This window comes from Colobus angolensis, unplaced genomic scaffold (assembly GCF_000951035.1).
Source record: "Colobus angolensis palliatus isolate OR3802 unplaced genomic scaffold, Cang.pa_1.0 Scaffold414, whole genome shotgun sequence".
Taxonomy (NCBI): Eukaryota; Metazoa; Chordata; class Mammalia; order Primates; family Cercopithecidae; genus Colobus; species Colobus angolensis.
In genome coordinates, this window is record NW_012117533.1 from 438,286 (window position 1) to 456,297 (window position 18,012).

Below are 18,012 nucleotides of genomic sequence, written 5' to 3' on the forward strand. Positions count from 1 at the left end.
AGAAATACAAGAGCTTCTTGAAGACATTCATCTGTGCTTTGCCGGCATTTTATCTGTTGCTTTGTCCTGTTTCTCTCTTCCCTGTGCTCATTATTCTTCATGCACCCTCACCTCTCATCACCTTAAGGCATCCTGTACCAGCCTGATCTGGGGGCAGTGACTGCAGCCAGCAATCGGCCATTACCAATTGTGTCTTTCTGGGACCCTTTCTACCTGTCTTAGGTATTAGTGGTGCCCAAAGAAAGAATAAACAGATGAAAGTTTCTGTGGTTAGCTGGGCACGGTGGTGCACACCTGTAGTCCCAGCTACTAAGGAGGTTGAGGTGGGGATAGTGCTTGAGCCCAGGAGCTTGAGGCTGCAGTGAGCCATGACCGCACCGCTGCACTCCAGGCTGGGCAACACAGCAAGACCCTGTTTCAAGGGGGAAAAAAAAATTTCTTTGGGGTTGCAAGGCCTTGTCTTCACCAAATTTTAGAAGTCCCCCTGAGATGTTTCTGCTTAACTTCTCTTACAGGACTGTGAGGGCTCAAATTTCAGCTGACCCAGGTGGAGAGTATTTCATTGATTTTTATAATCTGGAAATGACTGCTTTTCCCCCTGGCTGCGACATGTTGTTTTCATTTCTGTTTGCTGCCATATGCTTCTCAACTTGAACTTGCCTTTGTCTCCTTGCTCCATGACAATGAATGTCTCACATCTCGGCTCTGCTGCAGGGCAGGGGTGAAGGGAGGTGGAAGAAAGAAGAGATGGTCCTTTGGCTTGGTTGTAAGCCCTAGCAGGGCCTGCCTTTCATACGGAAAGGGTTCCTCCTCACTTGCTTCAAGGCATGGGGATGAACGGCCAGACAATCTGGATTTGCCTTTGGGTTTAAGTTTCAGTCACTAAGCAGAGACCCCAGAACAAGGACCTCCCGGTCCTCTGCTGTATTTGTACATACAAGTATCACAGAGGCTTTCCGAGGTCAGTCAGGAGTCTGCAGGGGCCTTGGCTGCCTCCTCACACGGCTGATGAACCAAGCACTGTTTCGACGGGCAGGTTGCTAGCCCGCACCAACCTTTTCAACAGGCCTCAATCTGAATTTATGGTCTTAATGACTCCCTTTTTATTTCTTTCCAACAAAACCTGCAGGCTGGAGGCCATTCTTCCTTTCATGTTATTTTATCATCTCCCCCTTCTTAGTGTGTCCCAGAGTGGACCAACCCACACTCCTGGAGAAGGACCTCCCGCCATGCAGATTCTTAAAGGTCACTGGAATGTGTCTCTTAAATCCTGTCCTGAGTAGCAACTCTCCTCCCACAGGCAGATGTACAGAATCTGCAGTCAAAAACAAATCAAAAAGAAAAAGCAAAAATCCCCCAGGCCTGCAACAGCTTTGGCTTAAGAAACACACTCCCACCCCACATCCCATCTTTTAAGCTTCATCTCCCCTGCACAAATGGGTCTGGTAGAACAATGCTCCCAAACGCTAAACTAATTGCTTCTAAGAACTTACGACATGGGAAATGTTTCTCTAAGCTCAAATACGGAGAGAGAGACAATTCTGCTGCACTGGTCCCTTTGCAAGAGATGCTATCCTGACATTTAATTGTGTATTATTTAATCATTTAAAACAAACGATAATAACAAACTCAGCCAGAACACACAAACATGATCTTTGGGAGTCACAGGATGAAAGGTAGGTGAATGTTGTCTTCCGTCAGACCCTTCTGCCTCTGAGTTGAGAAAGTAGTTGTTTCAACTGATCAGCTTCATCCTTTTTCTTCAGAAGCCCTAAACCGAGATGCTGTCAGAATAAGTCATTTTGCTACCGCAAAAAAAAAATTTTCATGGTCTGGTTTCAGAGCGAGTTTTAAAACATAAACTTCCATTAACAATGGCCCTTCACCAACAGTAAAATGGGGCAGCAAAAGTTCTACTTAGAATTTCCACATGAATGAAACCAGCAAGGAACTCTGCTAAGGAAACCAGGATCTCGAAGAACAGATTCATGTTTTAGGGACTTTAAAAGAAGAAATCCAAGCAGTTATGCACATGGACATAATCCTGAAAACCCAATCAGGGGCTGGGTGCATTGTCAGTGAGGAGTTTTTCTGTAGTTTGCAGAAACATGAGGTTGAAAGTGATAATATAGATATTTGGTTTTCAGTCATTCAGAAATCTTCTTCAAAGAAAGGCAATTTGAGCTAAATTACCATCATTTATCCCTTCTTTTGCAAATCAAGAAATACTAATCCATTGCACATGTAATCCCTCATATAATTTTTAGTCCAAATGGTCAAAATGACAACTTTTAATTTTATGGGCTCCAAATTATTAAACACCAACAGTAAACTGTGTGCATGAGAACAACAAAGACAAATACAAAACACAGAAATTTTTTCTTCCAGCCACAAAAAAATAACAAAGTTATGTATGTATGAGAAATAGAAACAACTGAATAATTAGTGCTAAATTCAAGACCTCTGGGAAAGCTGTTGTTGGTTATAGGCTATTATTTACCTTAGAATATGAAAGTTTAAAGGTCAAATTTTCAAGTTAAACTTTTAAAGTTACCTTCCCTCCAAAAAGATTTACATGTAGGCTTAAGTGTAGAACAGTTAAAGTATAAATGTTGATAATTTCAACTTAATTCAGAATGGTTTCAGAAAGATGTAACAGTTTAAGATAACAAAACAGAAGGGCATCGCAGTTTGGTCTGAGAATCACAGAAGGTACAACAGTTTTTTTTCCTCGGGGATCCTTCTCTTTCTCTTGAGGAATGAACTAAAATTCAGTTATTTTGATTCAAAGAGGTATTTAGATGGTATCAACAAAATTTCAGAGGAAGTCAGAATGGAGTTCATATACATGTATGGGTAAGTATGCGTACACGTACATGTATACATGTGCATGTACATAAATGTATATACACATATACCTTCTTACATTTGCATTTAAAGAGGGAAGTAAGACCCCACAAAGACCTCCAGGCGCCTCAGCCCTTATTTGGTACTACCAGGTGACTTGAATGATTCACCAACGACAACAGTGTCTGAACTCTTCCCCACTCAATTTTTCCTGGGAAGAGGAGCTTTTTGTTTCCTCCGAATACTGCTGCTGTGAAAGCTGGAGTGCACTCTAACTTTTCGTAAGAGCTGAATTCTGGACTGCAGATAAGTGTTTTGAATAGATTTGGAAAGATTTTTCGGGGCGACTTAGATTCTGTTTTGTTTCTTACAGTCCAAATACATAAAGTTGTTATGAAATAAAATCATACGGTGCAGATGAGAACAGGCCAGGAGAGCCAGGCCAGCCGTTTTAGGGCCAAAGGAGAGATCACCCAACGGTTCACATTTTAGGAATTTGAAATGTCTAAAAATAGATAAGGTGGTTTCTCTAAAAGAAAATAAAATGAAAGAGAAGGGGAAAAAAATAAAAGGGAAAAGGAGGACAGGGTAAGGAAGGAAGGCAAGAGGTAGTAAGGGAAGGAGGGAGGGAGGGAGGGAGGAAGGAAGAAAGGAAAGAAGGAAGGAAGGAAGGCAGGCAGGCAGGCAGGGAGGGAAGGGCAATGATTTAGGGAATGTTAGCTATCAAGAATACCTTACTTAGAAAGAAGGAAAAAATGCATAAACTTTGTGCAGGTTAATGCAATATTAAACACAGTAGAATACATAGGCCTCATAATACTTTTGTAATGGCATATATATAACGTCCCCAAGCACTTTCTAAAAATATGCAGAGACTAATTCAAGATCATTCTAGATAAAAATACATATTTCTTTAAAGGGGTGGCATGGCGGGGTGGGGAGAAAAGCATGGTTTCAGGGCAGATCCCCACACACATACAAAGATAAAACTATGTTTTTTGGTAATTCTAGTTGATATGGCAGCAAAAATTGTCATAACAATGTTGGCTGGTTTTGAGAGGGTTATTTTCAAATATAACCTGATAGCTACATTTGTATAAAAATCTTTGTGAAAAGTTTATTTTATTAACCCTGTGATATGTCTATATTGACATTTTCTAAGATAAAATAAAAGTAGCAGAGTTGTCAGTGGGTAAGAGACAGAGCTTTAAAGCAAAAGTGAACCCTCTTTGGGTTCCTCTCACACAAAGGGATACAGACTCTTAAATAAAATAATACTTCCTTAAAAATCTGCCGCCTAACAATTGTTTACATCATAGAAAAATAGCATTTTCGTAAAAAGAAATAGTCACTTTGTTAAAATGGTCTATTTTAAACCAGCAATTATTTTTCATATAAAGAATTTCTAAATACCCATACAGAAAATAAAAATAGATAATACTGAGTGCAAAGCAGACAATGGCATGTTTGCAACTGATCAAAATATTTCACTGCCAGATAAATAATACTCTTAGTATATTACAATACAAGTTTTAATTTTTCAGGAACTTAAAAGATATTGCTTTTATTCTCTGTTGGCAAGTTACTTATAAGTAAAGTGACTTCCAGCAGCAGAAGGTCAAATTGATTAGAAATGGATCATACCTATTGATTCACATTTCCCCTAAACTGGAAGTGCTGAAACGCCAGGCAACAGCCTGTGTCCCAAACTCCTTCGCAAGAGCATGTACTGCAGGCCATGGAGACACAGAGGGGAGCACACCATTCACAGGCCTTTCCAAAGCATTTGCTAGATCTTCCATGTTGAAATCTTCACCCAGAACGAGAGCAACACCAACTATTTACCAGCTTGGTCAAATCTGTCATGAGGGAGGGTTTCTGTGAAAACTCCTTCCTAATTATAGGCATTAAATCTTCATGCTATAAAAACAGATGGTTTCAACGGACGATCGCTTTATCGCCACAAAGCAATTCTAAGAGGATGGCAAGTTTCCTAGTGGCAGTGGTAAAGAATGTTATCAGGATGCTAAAAACCCAGCAGCTTCCAGCTTCTACATGGGGAAGTGGGCTGATAGACTACATCTCTCAGCTCCTTGAGAATACTCAATTAGCAACGGAATGCAAGCTCCGCCAGCATTTCCTCACACCCTCTCCACTCTGCTAGGGTCATAGGAATCTGTAAAAAAAGAAAAGAAAAGAAAATCAGCGGTATATTCAACTGTTCTATTTTCTGTTTAATCCTTAGACCACAAATTTGTCTAGGGAACAAAAGCTACAAATGTATAAAGGTTAATTTTTGGACATTTTAACAATAATGTTTTCACTAAGGAGTAAAAAAAATTTGTCAAAAAGGCCTGTTTTCAAGGAATGTGCATAGTCATTACCCAAACACAGATGGGAAAATATGAACTGCTTAATACTTCGGCGGCTCCTTCCTGTTCACCGTGGAATATACGTCACTTTAAACGCAGTGTTTCCAAACTGGCAGTGATGTGTTTGGCTGATATTAAGGTAGATAACTTATCTGGCTGATATTAAGGTAGAAGTCTTATCTTTCTTTCTTCTTCTTCTTCTTCTTCTTTTTTTTTTTTTTTTTTTCTTTTTCTTCTTCTTCTTCTTCTTCTTCTTCTTCTTCTTTTTTTTTTTTTTTTTTGGTAAATTATAGCTCAAAAGAAAGCTTGCTTTAGAATATGCATCTTTGTGATCAAACACCGTCCCTTGAAGGCGTGAGGATCCTCAAATCCTGACTGCCTGGCTGGCAAAGAGAGGCTTTCTGTCTCTCATCACCACTGACCAGCAGGCAGCCCCAGGGCTGGATGCTCACCTGTCAGTGGAAGGCTTCTAGAGCCTTCTAACACAGGTGTGTACCAGTCTGGGCCCTCACACTGATCCATTCTACTGCCGGCAATGGAAAAATCCCAATCTGTGCCCAGATGACCTGGATTTCTAAAACGGGACACCATGCAAAAGAGCAATCATCCTAAACTGCCACTACTGCTGCTGCTGGGTGCTGCCAAGTCCCACAACCTCCAATTCACAGATGTCTGTCTGGAATCCAGACAAACCCAAGGCTCACGCGTGCACCTCCTGTGGTAAGATTTTCCTGCCATAGCAGCTCAAAGGCTTCTTAATTTTTAAAGAAAAAATGTTTAAGCAATCTGGAAGGAGTACAACCATTATGGAAACATTATGGAAGTTCCTCAAAAAAAAATTAAAAAGAGAACTACCATATGATCCAGCAATCCCATGACTGGGTATGTATCCAAAGGAAAGGACATCAGTATGGAAGAGATACCTGCACTACAGCATTATTTACAATAGCCAAGTTCACTGCAGCATTATTTACAATGGCCAAGATAGGAAACTACCTAATCATCGAGGTTTTCATCACTGGAAGTACGGATAAAGAAATTGTATAGCTGGGCACGGTGGCTCACGCCTGTAATCCCAGCACTTTGGGAAGCCGAGACAGGCAGATAACCTGAGGTTGGGAGTTTGAGACCAGCCTGACCAACATGCAGAAACCCCATCTCTACTAAAAATACAAAAAATTAGCTGGGCATGGTGGCACATGCCTATAACCCCAGCTACTCGGGAGGCTGAGGCAAGAGAATTGCTTGAATCCAGGAGGCGGAGGTTGCTGTGAGCCGAGATCGTGCCATTGCACTCCAGCCTAGGCAACAAGAGCGAAACTGCATCTCAAAAAAAAAAAAAAAGAAGAAGAAAAGAAAAAAAGAAATTGTATATACACACGCAATGGGATATTATTCAGCCCTAAAACATAGGCAAATCCTGCCATTTTACAACAACATGGATGAAACTTAAGGCCATTATGGTAAGTCAAAAAAGCCAGACACAGAAAGACAAATACTGCATGACCTCACCTATATGTGGAATCTTTTTTTTTTTTTAAAAAAAAAAAAGCTAAAATCACAGCAACAGAGATTAGAAGGGTGGCTGCCAGGGGCTGGGGTAAAGGAAAAGGGGAAATACTGGCCAAAGGCTACAAACTCTAAGCGATAAGATGAGTAAGTACTGGAGACTGAGTGCATAGGATGGTGACTTTAGTTACTAATGCCATCATGTACACTTGGAATTTGCTAACAGAGTTACATCTCAAATGTTCTCAACACACTTGAAAAACTGGTAACTATGAGAGAAGATGACTATGTTAACTGCCTTGACTGGTGTACTCATTTCACAATCTATAGATGAATCAAAACACCGTGTTCTATACCTTAAATATATGCAATTTTTGTCAATCATGCCTCAATAAAGCTGGGAAAAAAAGAAAAAGGAAAAAAAAACAGCAAGGCTCAGCATGGTCAAAAAAGGTGATTCACTTAACCAAGAAAAAAAAAGAAAATCTGGAAGTATCTGAAAAGTTAGAAAAACAATCTTTTGGCCAAGCGAGGTGGCTCATGCCTGTAATCCCAACACCTTGGGAAGCTGCAACAGGTCAATCACCTGAGGTCGCGTTGGAGACCAGCCTGGCCGACATGGCAAAACCCCATCTCTACTAAAATACTAAATATACAAAAATTAGCCAGGTGTGGTGGTACATGCCTGTAGTTCCAACTAGTCGGGAGGCTGAGGCACGAGAATCACTTGAACCTGGGGAGGTGGAGGTGGCAGTGAGCTGAGATTGCACCACCGCACTCCAGCTTGGGCAACAGAGTGAGACTCGGTCTCAAGAAAAAAAAAAAAAAAGAAAAACGAAAAACCATCTTTTCTGAAATCTATCTGGACAACCATGCATTAAAAAGGCCATAGACATTCCAGTTTCTCCAGCAGCAAAATGTCTTACACATCCTCCTCACTCCTTTACAACCTGGCTGAGACAGACGTATGATACAACAGGTATCACGACTGTGATGACTGAGACAGCGTTCAGAGTACTTTAAGCCCTACATTACTAACCAGATGGGACAGTCTCTGCATTTAGGAAAAGAAGTTTGCACCTGCTAAAACATCATCAGCTGCACGCAGGGATAATCTGGCTAAAAGGAAGGGGAGTTCACATAAGTTCTTCCTGACTGTTGATGCTTAACAACATTCATGAGACAATATAAGACATTAATAGCTGGGTGCTTCATTGCTGTGCTCAATCAGCCTCAGAGTGCTCACATTCTGAGAGGGTCCGCCTGTGAGCAAAGGTGTCTTTTTCTCCATTGAGAATAAGGTGTGCGGTCACGAAATTATGAGAATGTGTGGAAGTCACACTTTTGGCTAGTGGGAGCATCTGTTATTAAGATGCTTAGTTTCTTCCAGGCTAAGCCTCACATTACATAACACTAGGCACTGAACAGGCCATGCCATGTCTGTCTGTACCACCCCACCCAACACACACACCCTTCAAGACCCTTATTATCTGTGCTGTGTTGTACCCACCATCGAGTGTCTTTAGATTACAGATGGTCATTTCAGCTCACATCTTTTCCATGGTCTTCTATGCCAGGCACCCTAGAGACACCTCCACAGGACACGCCTGCTGCCCACAGTCCCCTGGGCTCTTTCTTCAGCTCATGGACTGTCCAGGTCCAATAAAATTATAATGTGGGCCACAAAACATTACTTTATTTTTTAGAGACAGGGTCTCACTCTGTCACCTAGGTTAGAGTGCAGGGGCACAATCACAGCTCACTGCAGCCTCAAACTCCTGGACTCAAGCGATCCTCCTGCCTCAGCCTTGCAAGTAGTTGGGACTACAGACATGCACTACCATGCCTAATTTTGTTTTACATTTTGTGTAGAGATGGGGGTCTCGCTAGGTTGCCCAGGCTGGTTTGGGGCGCAAATGATCCTCCTACCTCTGCCTCCCAAAGTACTGGGATTACAATCATGAACCGCCACACCCAACCATCATTATTTTAAATTTTCTAGTAGCTATGTTAAAACAAATAAAAGTAAACAGGTAAAATTAATTTAAATACTATATTTCACCAGTATATTCAAAATATCATTTCAATATGTAACCAATATAAAAATGATTTGAGACATTTTAGGTTCTTTTTTTGCACTAAATCTTTGGAATCTGGTGTGTATCTTACACTTACAGCACATCTCAATTTGCATGAGCCATATTTCAAGTGCCCAGTAGCTGTATGTGATGAGGGGCTACGATATTGGACAACAAAGGTCTAGAGGGTAGGGTGGTTACCTGGAGAATTTAGAATCCTGTTTCCTGTGGGTTCCATTTCAGCTGAGGACAACTTACTGAGGACTGCCCTGGTGGGCATTTCACATATTAATGCCCTCGGAGAGGTGCTAGTGTCCAGCCTTCTCATGGCGTGATCTGGCATCATGAAGCCTTCCCCGATTTCTCTCATTTCGGGCCTCACACAGATATCTCTTCTCATTCTTCCCCTGGACTCATATTAACAGGGTTTGCAACAGAGGATGATGGAACCGGGAGGTTCTGTGTACGATCAATGCCTGGGATGACACTTCCGAATTGGAGCATCAGTCATCCAGCAAAGACGGGAATCTGTGACCCGAATTGGTTTTGGGCTGCGGATTTCTTAGCCAGAGGCATGAAAGACCACTAAAGACATGTGAGCTGAAACCATCAACTTTAATCTAAAATAAAGACACTTGATGATACAACAGGCACGACGCAAGAGTGTGTGTGTAGGGTGGGGTGGTGCGAATAGACATGGCATGGCCTTGTGTTACAGTTCCAGAACAGATGCTTGAATTTAAGTGGGCTACAAATTTAGGAGCAATGAAGCAGTTCTAGCATGCTGGGGTCATGGGGGCAGCAGTGGGATGGGGAAAAGATGAGGATTCTTATGTTTAAAATGATTAAACACATCAAAAGGAAAGCAAAGTCCAAGCGCTTATCAGTGACATAACAACAAGGCTTTACTCTAACTTGTGAAGCAACAGTGAGTGGAAAAGTGGACATATGTCAAAAGAATTACTACCTCCATCCTATGACTTCAGCTGTTCTCAAAACGAGTGATTTTGAATATTAAGGCCTGGTGACCATCACATGAAAGGCCCATAGAGGGCCACCTGAGCAAAACAAACGTGAGAAATCGTCTCTAATGGTGCTCTCCCCTCCAATTATGGTCATATACCACAGAACAACGTTTTGGTCAATGACGGGCCACATAGATGACAGTGGTCCCACAAGACAATAATGAAGCTGAAACATTCCTATCATCTAGTGACGCCATATCATAGTGCAATCAATTTCTAAACAAATGTGGTATAGCCTAAGTGTACAGGGTTTATAAAGTCTACAGTAGTGTAGAGGAACTCTCTGGGCCTTCACATTCGGTTACCACTGACTCACTGACTTGCCCAGAGCAACTTCCAGTTCTGCAAGCTCCATGCATGGTGAGTGTCCTACAAAAGTAGTCCTTTCTTTTTTAAATATTTTATACCATATTTTTGCTGTGCATTTTTTTTTTGAGATGGAGTTTCACTCTTGTTGCTGAGGCTGGAGTGCAATGGTGCAATCTCAGCTCACTATAACCTCTGCCTCGTGGGTTTAAGCAATTCTCCTGCCTCAGCCTCCCAAGTAATTGGGATTACAGGTGACTGCCACTACACCTGGCTAATTTTTGTGTTTTTAGTTAGAGACGGGTTTTCGCCATGTTGGCCACACCAGTCTCGAACTCCTGACCTCAAGTGATCCACCTGCCTCGGCCTCCCAAAATGCTGGGATTACAGGCATGAGCCACCACGCTCGGCCTCTACCTTTTCTTTAGATACATTTAGATACACAAATGCTTACCATTGGGTTACAATTGCCTGCAGTATTTTACACAGTAACAGGCTGTACAGGTTTGCAGCATGGGACCAACAGGCTCTACCAGGAAGACTAGGTGTTTAGTAGATTCTATCATCTGGGTTTGTCAAGTGCACTCTCTATGGCGTTCACACAATGATGAAACTACTAATGATGCATTTCTCAGAGTGCAGCCCCATTAAGCGACACATGACTGTACCTGAAAATGCCCGAGGAAGCTGTCAACACGAGTAGCTCTCTAGCTGCAGATTTTTGGCCATTTTATTGTGTATTAGCAAATGCATCAGATGGAGAAGAGAAAAAAATAATTAAATGCTCTGCTTGTTAGTAGCGATGGTTAAAATAAAAAAAAAACCCAAAAAGGTCATGAGGGAGGTGTTGTTAATAACTGGCTAAAATGAAAGTCTGCATTACCTGGGTGTTTTTAGATACCTACTGGACCTTCTCATGCTAAACAGTCAAGCTAAAAATGAGGGAGTGCTTTTCTGCACTGGAAATTTTGTGTTATCAAATACTCCCTGGACTGGGCACCATAACTGAGGCAGGAGGATTGCCTGAGGCCAAGAATTCAAGACCAGCCTGAGCAATGTAGCAAGACCTCATCTCTACAAATAACTAAAAAAATAGCTGAGTGTGATGGTGCATGCCTGTAGTCCCAGCTACTTGGGAGGCTGAGGCAGGACAATGGCTTGAGCCTAGGAGTTCAAGGCTACAGCGAGCTACAATCATGCCACTGCACTCCAGCGTGGGCAACAAATTGAGACTCTATCTCAAAACAATCAAAAACCTCCCTGAAATAGGTGTCCATGAACTGAGACATAGAAATATTTACCAACTGCTATTTTATTATAACAGGATTTATTTGTCTTATTTTAAACTCCTTACAATTTTCAGGAAGATGTAGGACTGAGAAAATCATCCTGATTTTATAGATGAAGAAATTTGCTTTAGAAGTCTATGACAAGTTTTAACTAGCCTTAAAGTCTAGTGGGCAGATTTTTTGAGGAGGAAGGGGGACTGCAGAGGAATTACACTGAAGACTACAATAAATCCTGACAGCTCAAAAAATGGGCAGGTAACTCTTTTCCACCATAATGGCAAAGCCTTCACATTCTCAGTATTCTTTACCACTGCAAAGCCCCAACTTGTCCAACTAGAGGATCCAAAGAGCCCCGATGAAGGATTATTTCAATCATGTATTTTGCATAAGTAGCAGAGGAACAACACTGGCCAACACCCCTAAGAATCCCACTGTATTTGGGGGAAACTTGAGAGTGCCCATGTACATTTTTTTGTTCAATAGAAATCTCTGACTACTTCCAACTGAAACAATGGCTCTTTTCTATCTGCTTCAATATTCTTGGGTTTCAAAACAGAAAATAGAAAGGGGTAGGAGGAGCGGAACCACCTGTTGAAGACTGGGTAGGAAGACGGAAGGGCCCAGCTCAGGAGACAGCATTCCTCTAACTCAACTTGTGGGGCCAAGTTTTTCTTTTTCCCTTACTGTAAAAAGGCTTGGACTGGTCCAGGCTCAGTGGCTCACGCCATAATCCTGGCACTTTGGGAGGCCGAGGACAGATTACCTGAGGTCAAGAGTTCAAGACCAGCTTGGCCAATATGGCGAAACCCCATCTCTACTAAAAATACAAAAATAAACTGGGCATGGTGTCACACGCTTGTAGTCCCAGCTACTTGGGAGGCTGAGGTAGGAGAATCGCTTGCACCCAGGAGGCTGAGGTTGCAGTGAGCCATGATCATGCCATTGCACTCACCCTGGGCAACAGAAGAGACCCTGTCTCTTAAAATAAAATAAAATAAAACAAAATAAATATTCCATGTTCTTATGATGCTCATAGGCAAGGCAGAGAGAGAGTCAACAAAACAACCTGGACTCATGCTGAAGCCTCATGCTGAAGATGGGAGAGCTGCTCACCAGACCATGCATCCACTTCTGAACTGTTACCTGAGATGGAATTAAACCACTGTCTAGCCATCTTCTCTAAGGTACTGTATTTTTTGCATCTTTCTATTAAAGAGGCCTACCATATGCCTTAACTAATTTTATGTGAGCAGACAAGCTGTGGGAACACAGACACTTGAGAGAGTGAGTCTTCAGGGGTGGGGAGTAGAGTGTGGATGGACCTGTTGAAGACCATTTTGTTTTAAATATCAAACTGATGAATGTCCCTACCTTTTCTCTTTGAATCTTAAAAGCTTAGTTCAGCATCTGTCGTGTTGTAGGCAGTTAATAGATATTAGTGAAAGGAAGAAAGGAAAGGAGAGAGGATGGACAAAAGGAAAGAGGAATAGAGAGAAATGAATTTCAAAAGTTCATTCTATAGCAAGTCTTCTCTATCCCCTCTGGCACCATCAAAAGAAAAGGAAAAAAAAGAGGGGAAGAGAAGGGGAGGGAAGGGGAGGGGAGGGGAAGGGAGGGGGAGCAGGCTTGGACTAAATGACAGAAGGTCCCATCCAGTCCATGGCTTATGACGTGGATCTTTCGACATTTATCTCAACTCTTCTTGTGATCACCTGAGCTCAAGAGTTTGAGACTAGCCTGAGTAACATAGTGGGATCTCGTCTCTACAAAAAAGTTAAAAAATTAGCTGGAAATGGTGGCGCATGCCTGTGGCTCCAGCTACTCAGGAGACTGAGGTGGGAGGATCGCATGAGCCCAGGAAGCAGTGGAGGTTGCAGTGAGCAGAGATTGCACAACTGCACTCCAGCCAGGCGACAAGAGTGAGATGCTATCTCAAAAAAATAAAATAAATATGCTGCAAGATCTTGAGGTTTAAAGATGGCTTCTGGATAATTATTCGAAAATGAGGAATCTTTTGATAAAACAATTCCCAGGGTCAACTTGATCTTTTCTGAATATGCAGATTTACATTATCCACCAACCTGGTATTCTGTACTGACTAAAAACTCCAAATGCATACCAAGCACCTGTCTGCCTGCCTGTCTCCTCACCTGGGCACCAGAAGTCTTGATCCACGCTCTTCTCCTTTTGTGCTGCCGGATGCTCCTTCTCTTCCCTGGAGATGCTGCCCTTAGAGATAGAGAGTGAGTGGTCCACTCTCTGAGCCCGGTCCCCACTGCCAGGGGACACAAGGCCTCCCGGGAGCCCAGCCTGGCCCCTCGTGGTGGCCTTCGATTCCTCGGCCTCCTCCTGGGAGTCGGCATTCCTGAAGCTCAGGAATCTCATCCGTGACACTGAGCTCACCTCTTTCATTCTCATCAGGCGGTCAGGGTCTGCTCTCCTAGGTGGGGAGGCCAGTTTCTCTTGTAAACTTTCAATCACTTTGGAAGGGCTTCTGAGTCTCTTTTCTGAGCCTGCCACACTTGGGGTTCTTTCTACAAAATGGAACAAAGTGGACCTGAAGGGTGGTTTTGTCTCCACATCCTTTCGCTCAAAGAACTTGGACTCCAAGGGGCTGGGCTCAGGCTCAGGGACGGGGTCTGTGCTGGTGACAATCCCGTCCACATCTGAGTGCTCGAAAGCCTGAGGAGCCCGCCTGGCACTGTCCCTGTCCCCTACAAAGAGAGGACTCTTAGTCCAGCCACACTTCCTTCTGCCATAAAAGGCATCAGTGGACACCCTGGGGACATCTGCCGGTGCTGGGCGAGATGGCAACTCTTCCTGGGGGGACTCCGGGGTGTAGGCACTTGCATCGGGCTCAGCAGGCTGGTTCTGTCCCACTCTCCGGGTGCCCGGCAGGAGGGACTCCACTGCTACCTCAATGCCCAGGATCCTTGCAGCCCTGGCTTGCAAGGACTCACCTGGGGGGATTTCTATTGTGCTCGCTTCACCCAAAGACCCCTCTAGCTCGCTGGCACCCTGCTCTTGCCCAGGGGTGAGCCCCACAGACCGTAAGTCTGGAGCTGAGAGCCCTCGGTTCTTGTTAGACAGGGACAGCGGGAGCCCTGTGCTCCTCTCTCCACCACTGTCAACCTTCCGAGGGACCATTTCACTTGGTTTCACAGAGCTGAAAGCACTGGTGATTTTCTGACTTTCCTGGGGCTCCCTAGGTTTAGCTGGATAGGATGGGGGCAGTGGTTTTGCATCACTTGATCTTGAAGACATTCTCATCACAGGAAATGGGCTACCTGCCAGCTCATCCATTCCATTGCTAACCTCCAAGTGTCTCTTCTCTGCACTCATGCTTCCATCTGCTGACCACAAAGGTGCACCGCCACCGTCTTCCATGCAAAAGCGGCCTGGGGATGGAGGCCAGGCACGTGGGTGGCCAGGCTGCAGCTCCTCACTCCAGCTCTCAGACTTATTCTTACCTCTTCCCGACCTGCACACAGGGCTCTCCGGCACCCACACCCTCGGCTGTGGCTCAACCCTCATTTCCAGGCTGTTTCTGCGGAAGCCCACATCCTCCTGTCTGCAGTGAGCACGGTTCTCCTGCTGTGGCTCTGCCTCACTTTCCTCACTGCTGCTACTGCTGCTGCTACTGCTGCTTTCTTCCTCTTCCTGGAGCTCCTTGTTAAAACTTTCTAACTGACTGATCAAATCCCAGGGACGACGGCTGACCGGTTTCAGGAGAAACTGCCCAAAGAGTTGTTTACTGTTGCACGGGCCTGTGGGCTCCCCCTTCACCACCTCCCGCTTAGGCCCAGGGTGGGCTCCAAGCCCGTGGACATCCACGCAGGGCTGACTTCGGCCTGCTTTTGGCACCGGTGCCTGATCTACGGACAAGGAAGTCCTTGAGAAAGCACTGTTGCTGGATGGGCTGAGGGACCTGTGGCCTTTCAGGTTACGGGCACTTGGCCTCTGTTTGTGATCACCAGAAGGGAATGCTGTGTGTGTCTGAGCTTCGGAGGCAGCAGGGTCCGAACGTTTTGGACTCAAAGCTGCACAACTCGGCCCTCCCAGCTTTGCACCAGGGGGCAGCTGTGAACTTTGGGGTTCCTCGGAGAAACTGGTTTGTGTTTGCTGATCTCTGTACCGGTGCCCTGGCCAAGAGCCAGAATGCTTGAGTTCTCTGTGCTTTGTAAGGTGGATGAAACTGAGGTCATTTGTTTGTCTGTCTTCTTCTGGTTCCCCTAGATCTTGTTTTTGGAACTCCATTCTCCCACCCATGCTTCCTGTGAGGGCCTGTAACTCCAGGTCGGTGGAAGACATGCTCAGCAGACTCTGTTCTTGCAGAGCCGGGCTCTTATCAGACCCATTCTTTTGATCAGCACTGGGCTTTAAGTCATTGTTGTCCATATCTCTATCTGGCAGATGTGATTCTGATTTCACTGGGATAGAAACCAAACAAAATATAGTCTCATTCATTTTTGTCTTTGAACTTTTCTTGGTCCGAGTCCCAGTTTGGAACTTTTTGAGCTTGGTTTGAGTTTCGCAGGTGCTCTCGCCCTGTGTGTATGGGGAGGAAACTTGTCTCCCAGTGTGCCCGTGCTGGCTGCCTCTCACATCAGGCCACTGTCCCCTCGCCACACAGCGGCCTCTCTGGTCAGGGAGGCCACTGTTTTCCCCATCCCCGGGGAGCTGGCTCCACAGCCACCGGGGGCTGGGATTGGCCAAGACCGGGCCTCTCTGATCCCCCGACAGGGGTATTAAGCTCTGTGGATTCCAAATGGCACCATCAGGCTGCATTCCTCCATGAGCCGGCTCTTGGGCAGTGACAGGACTGGAGTTATATGATTTATCGTCAAGCTTTATGTCTTCACAGAAACCCTGGGGCTGAGCTAGTTTAAAATGTCGTAACCGTGGATCATCAAAGGGAATGTACTGAACGAAGCCGTCGTAGGCAGTGACGGGTCGGGGGTGTGCAGGGAGCCCCTGAGGCGAGCGGGTGCTCGCACCATACTCATTCCCAGTTCCAGGGGGGCCCGAAGGAGGCTGACCGCTGGCCCCAGCCTTCTCGGTTGGAGACTGCTGTTGACTGTGATCACTACATACATTTATGGGCACTGGGTCTTCCAGGTAGGGGTTTGGGATGTTCTGTGGGGGCGATCTGTATGAGGGCGGAGGCACGTACACTGGAGGTTCCAATCCAGGGTCGGACAGGCAGAGCTCATGCCTGGGGACATAGGCGTCCATCTGCTGGCTGTCCTGAGAGTCACTGCTGTCCACTCCTCCCCTAGACTGCTGGTGCGAGCTGTAAGATGGGGGCTTGAGGGGCCTCCCAAACTTAGGCCGGGGAAATGGGGCGGAGCAGCCACCCTTCTCAGAATTCCTTGTGGAGTCCAAATTCGGTGTGCAAGTGGGAGGATACGGTGGCATTTTAGGTGAATGTCTTTCATTGAATGGAATGGGAATGTCAGTGCAACTCAGACTCTCGGGGGAAAGAACTCTAGGCAGTGAGCGGGATTTCCCTTTGTTTTGAGAATTCAACACATGTTCTCCTTGAATGAATGGGTACAGGTCTTGAAACAGTCTCTCCCCATCCCCATCAGACATCTGCCTCCCTAATTTCCTTGGCTGGTTCCAACTTTCCAGGCTGACATTCTGCCACTTGGCAGGACCCGACATTCTCAATTCTTCTTCCCAAACTGGCTTCTTCATCACATGCTCTGACCTTCCTCCAACTTCCCATGGACCCTCCCTCATGTGGACAGGCAGGCTGTGGGCTTGGGCCATTCCTCTGGCCTCCAGGTTTTCATGCTCCCTCGGCTTCTGGCTCCTGGCTTCTTGCCGTCCTCTCCTCCGGTAGGCTTGGTCATTACCAGTCGGGGGATGAGAGGACCATGCTGAGGTGGGTTGATTATAAAACCTACAAAACAAAGAGTCACAGACGTTAGGCACAGAAGAAATATGTCTTCATCTGCTTCTGTGACTGGCTTTCGAAGTCAAACTCAGGTCAGCAACTTGGAAAACTTGGTTCCCAGCCACAGTACTTGCCAGCTTGAAAGAAAACATATCCCATTAATTATGGTTGGAAGACAGCCACATGTTTTGGCATCAAGGGCCAAGAAGGGCCAGCAGTGGGCAACCCACAAGAATACAGGGATGCTGGGCATACTCCAGAGATGTCAAGGTCCTTATAAACATCAAAATGTTCGGTGGGAGGCTGGGCACCATGGTTCATGCCTGTAATCCCAACACTTTGGGAGGCCAAGGTGGGAGAATCTCTTGAGGCCAGGAGTTTGAGACCAGCCTGTGCAACATAGTAAGACCCTGTCTCTACACAAAATTTAAAAATCAGCCAGGTATGGTAGTGCCCACCTATCTCAGCAACTCCAGAGGATGAGGTAGAAGAATTGCTTAAGCCCAGGAGTTGGAGGCTGCAGTGAGCTGTGATGGCACCACCGCACTCCAGCCTGGGCAACAGTGAGACCCTGCCTCATAAGAAGACCAAAAAAATGCCCAAGGGAATGAGGGTTAACCATACAGCAGCATTTTTCAAGGTATGGTCTTGGACCACTTGCAGCATATTACCGGCTCAGTCCAG

General features: G+C 45.0%; 1 protein-coding gene across 2 annotated transcripts in view; it reads right to left on the minus strand.

Moving 5' to 3' along the window:
- Window positions 1–4,361: 4,361 nt before the first annotated feature.
- The window catches only part of KIAA1462 (KIAA1462 ortholog), a 99,752-nt gene continuing 86,101 nt past the window's right edge, over window positions 4,362–18,012 (minus strand). For both annotated transcript variants that reach the window (XM_011956334.1, XM_011956335.1), the window contains exons 4-5: window positions 13,577–17,334; window positions 4,362–5,023 (exon numbers count right to left, since the gene is read on the minus strand). In XM_011956334.1, the coding sequence (XP_011811724.1) occupies window positions 4,989–5,023; window positions 13,577–17,334 (3,793 nt within the window). In that variant the 3' untranslated portion in view covers window positions 4,362–4,988. The remainder of the gene's footprint in view (window positions 5,024–13,576; window positions 17,335–18,012) is intronic.